At 38.9% G+C, this 2,996-nt stretch overlaps 1 protein-coding gene across 1 annotated transcript; it reads right to left on the reverse strand.

The window, feature by feature from the left end:
- Nucleotides 1-67: 67 nt before the first annotated feature.
- Nucleotides 68-2,757, reverse strand: LOC116385038 (beta-1,4-galactosyltransferase 1-like). Its single transcript, XM_031850210.1, has 2 exons — nt 2,234-2,757; nt 68-1,124 (listed from the first exon to the last, which is right to left on the reverse strand). The coding sequence occupies exons 1-2, from the start codon at nt 2,624-2,626 to the stop codon at nt 456-458; spliced, it is 1,062 nt and encodes a 353-aa protein (XP_031706070.1). The 5' UTR covers nt 2,627-2,757; the 3' UTR covers nt 68-455.
- Nucleotides 2,758-2,996: the final 239 nt, after the last annotated feature.

Consider the following 2,996-nt stretch of genomic DNA (forward strand, 5'->3'; position numbering starts at 1 on the left):
ATATAATATTTTACTTTGTAATGCATACAAAACAAATGGATGTGTCCACTTGTTCAAACCGCCATCTTTCCTTCTTCTTGAGCAAACTGTTGACTGTTGTCTCTGAATCCATCACTAAGAGTAGCTCCATGCTTCACAGTATACCTTTAAAGAAACATGTGCTTCTACATTTGAATTATGTGTGTGTTATGTAAGGATTGTGCCCAAGCACCTGAGAAACAAACTGGAAAGAATCTCTCTACTTTATTATGTACACGGTAGTTCACTTAGACACACACACACACAGGAACACACAGGTTTGCATACAACCCTACACCAAGACAAACAGCTGCTCGAGAGGTTTTAAGAATATGCAATCTCTAGTTCACCTTTTGTTTGAGACTGAAACACCAATGAATCAATGGTCAACAGCAGTCCAAGAGCCACAGGTTCTATCCTCATTCATTTACCATTCTTCAGCGGAGCGGAGCCTCAATATCCACATTGATATAAGTGTACAGTATATCCTTCTTAATCTCCTTGACTGTGTATTTGAGAGAATTAATTCCATCTTTATCCATGGTATGTCGGGTTTGGCTGAGTTTATCAGGATTCTTTGGATTAGCCTCATTGTGCAAGTCTCTGCTATGTTTGACCATCCTGTACCTTCCCATCACCGTGTGAGGTCGAGAAATGGACATGCCACAGTAGATAATTCGTCTATAGATATCGTCGTCCTCCCCACCCCAGCCCCAGAACGTGTTCGAGAAGCCGTTAATCTTCAAGAATTGGCTCTTAGACAACGAAGCCACTCCACCAAAGTAACTGTTGTAGGGTAAGTTGAACCTAAATTTGTCCATAGCCACAGACAAGTGTCGAGGATTGTCAAAACATCTATAGAGGTTACGGTCATCAATCGGAACCAAATCTACGTCAGAGAAGACAAAGCAGTCGTAATCATATTCTTTCGTTGCTTCCGCGAAGCCTGTATTCATCAGTTTAGCCCGGTTGAACACGCCTTCTCCATCCTGGTTGATGACATACACCGTGTAGTCCAACTGCTGTCGTATCAATATAGGATGAAGGTAATACAGCCAATGAATAAGGTGCTCATGCCGATTGCGGAATGCGATGATGATCGCCACCTAAACAAATGAAATAAGTTAGTTGGCTTTTACCAAAACATTATGATTTTGGTGTTTTTCCTTTTAGTAACTTAAACTTATAATACGGTGTGTAAAATCCTTAAAACCCTTTTAATATGAGTACGTCTGATAGCATTGAATTATAGAATGTGGGGAAGTATTTTTTTAAGTGAGCTAAAATGGTGGGCCTACTTTATTATCCTCTCTGTTTACTTTTTTTTTTTTTTTCAAAGAAGAGTAAATAGAATAGAAAAAAATGAAACGATGGATAACACGTCATCATGTGTTGGATATAGAATTGAATGTTAAATACACACACGAGAAAACCCCACTGAAGTAAATACAAGCCCAGTATCACGACAGGCTCATGGGCGTTGCCTGTGAGAGACTTGAATTATTCTTAAATGATTTCACCATATTTGCAGGGTGAAATACAGCAATGTGCAAACACAGCAGCAGGATTTGTGAGCTCTCATGGCGGGAACATTGCGTCCGATCGAATAAAACCATGTCAAAACCTGTCAGTCATCTGTGTAATAATGCACCTACCATTTGCACTGTGCTGATCTCTGTAGATAGACATAGTGGACATACAAAAATAAGCCTTACCTTTAAATGAATCTATCAAAATGCTGCAGTGTTTATTTTTATCTTTTTATAATCAGTAATCGGTTATTCTGTGACTTATCTTTACTCAGGTAAACATATATGTATAGCATTTTTAAGTTAAACTTTACTTATCTTCATTTGTATCTTTTATTACGCTGTTGCAATGCTACACAGCTCTGTTCACACATTTCTGTATTCTAGTAGACCTTTACTTATTGTACATACATTTTTTGTTTTTATTTCACATGGCCGTGGCAATGTAAACATATTTTTCCTCTGCCAATGAAGCCTTAATAAATTATATTCAATTGCAAGTTGTTGTTGATTTACCTATCATTATGTTCTTACATTATATAAATAGACATACTTCACTCAAGTTTACTTACAAGTTTACATACAAGTTTTGACACTTATTTGAGTTGAATAGATTCCAAGTATCTAAAAAACTGTTCCAATTATTCTGTTCATCTATTCATTTGTCTCTCCATTCCTCCACCTACCTTCTGTTGGGCAATACAGTCTGCTGGCTTGTACCGTCCTCCTTCCCGAAGAGCATGACCGATCAGTCCTCTCACCTCATCCAAAGTCCGTTTGGAATCAAACTCCACAAGCAATGGACCCACAAGATTTGGAGGGTTGTCAGGGCAGCGTCCCAAAGGCTTGCTCTCAGTGGGTGGCGTCTGTGTCTCTTCGTGAGTGACATTTAGGACTTTAGCAGTCATTTGAACAAGTTCTTTTATCTCCTGGGAACGTGTGTGGTTTCCATTTGCAATATGATGTTGCTTTGGAAAAATATTTGAATTGTAGTCTCCGTTGGTATATAGAACCAGAACAATACACGCCACACTGAGGAAAGCTAAAAGGACCAGTCCTATAAAGATTTTTTGCATCATTTTTGCGAGCCCTGAAGTTGAGTACTATACACTTAACCGCTCTGCTACAGCGCTGCTACCGCTCTGCTACCTGCATCTCTCTTTGCCAGTCAAAGGTTTCCCAAACAGAAGAGCAACCCAACAGGTTTTTCCTTTCCTTGGGCGCTGCTTCCTTGTTCACGTCAGCTGATAAGGTTGGGCCTTGCACCTGTTGTTAATAATTCATCATGATTTCTGTTCTTTTGTTTCGTCTTACGTTTCCCAGATCTAACGGCTCAATGGTTCAATTGAAAGTTTATTGCTGTATGAGTATGACTACAAAACTATTATATTGGTTCCTTTCATTTCTATATTATCTACCAAGTTTAGGAGTGGTGTTAGTTTATTTGAA

Source organism: Anarrhichthys ocellatus, unplaced genomic scaffold (assembly GCF_004355925.1).
Source record: "Anarrhichthys ocellatus isolate YVR2014 unplaced genomic scaffold, GSC_Weel_1.0 scaffold10, whole genome shotgun sequence".
NCBI lineage: Eukaryota > Metazoa > Chordata > Actinopteri > Perciformes > Anarhichadidae > Anarrhichthys > Anarrhichthys ocellatus.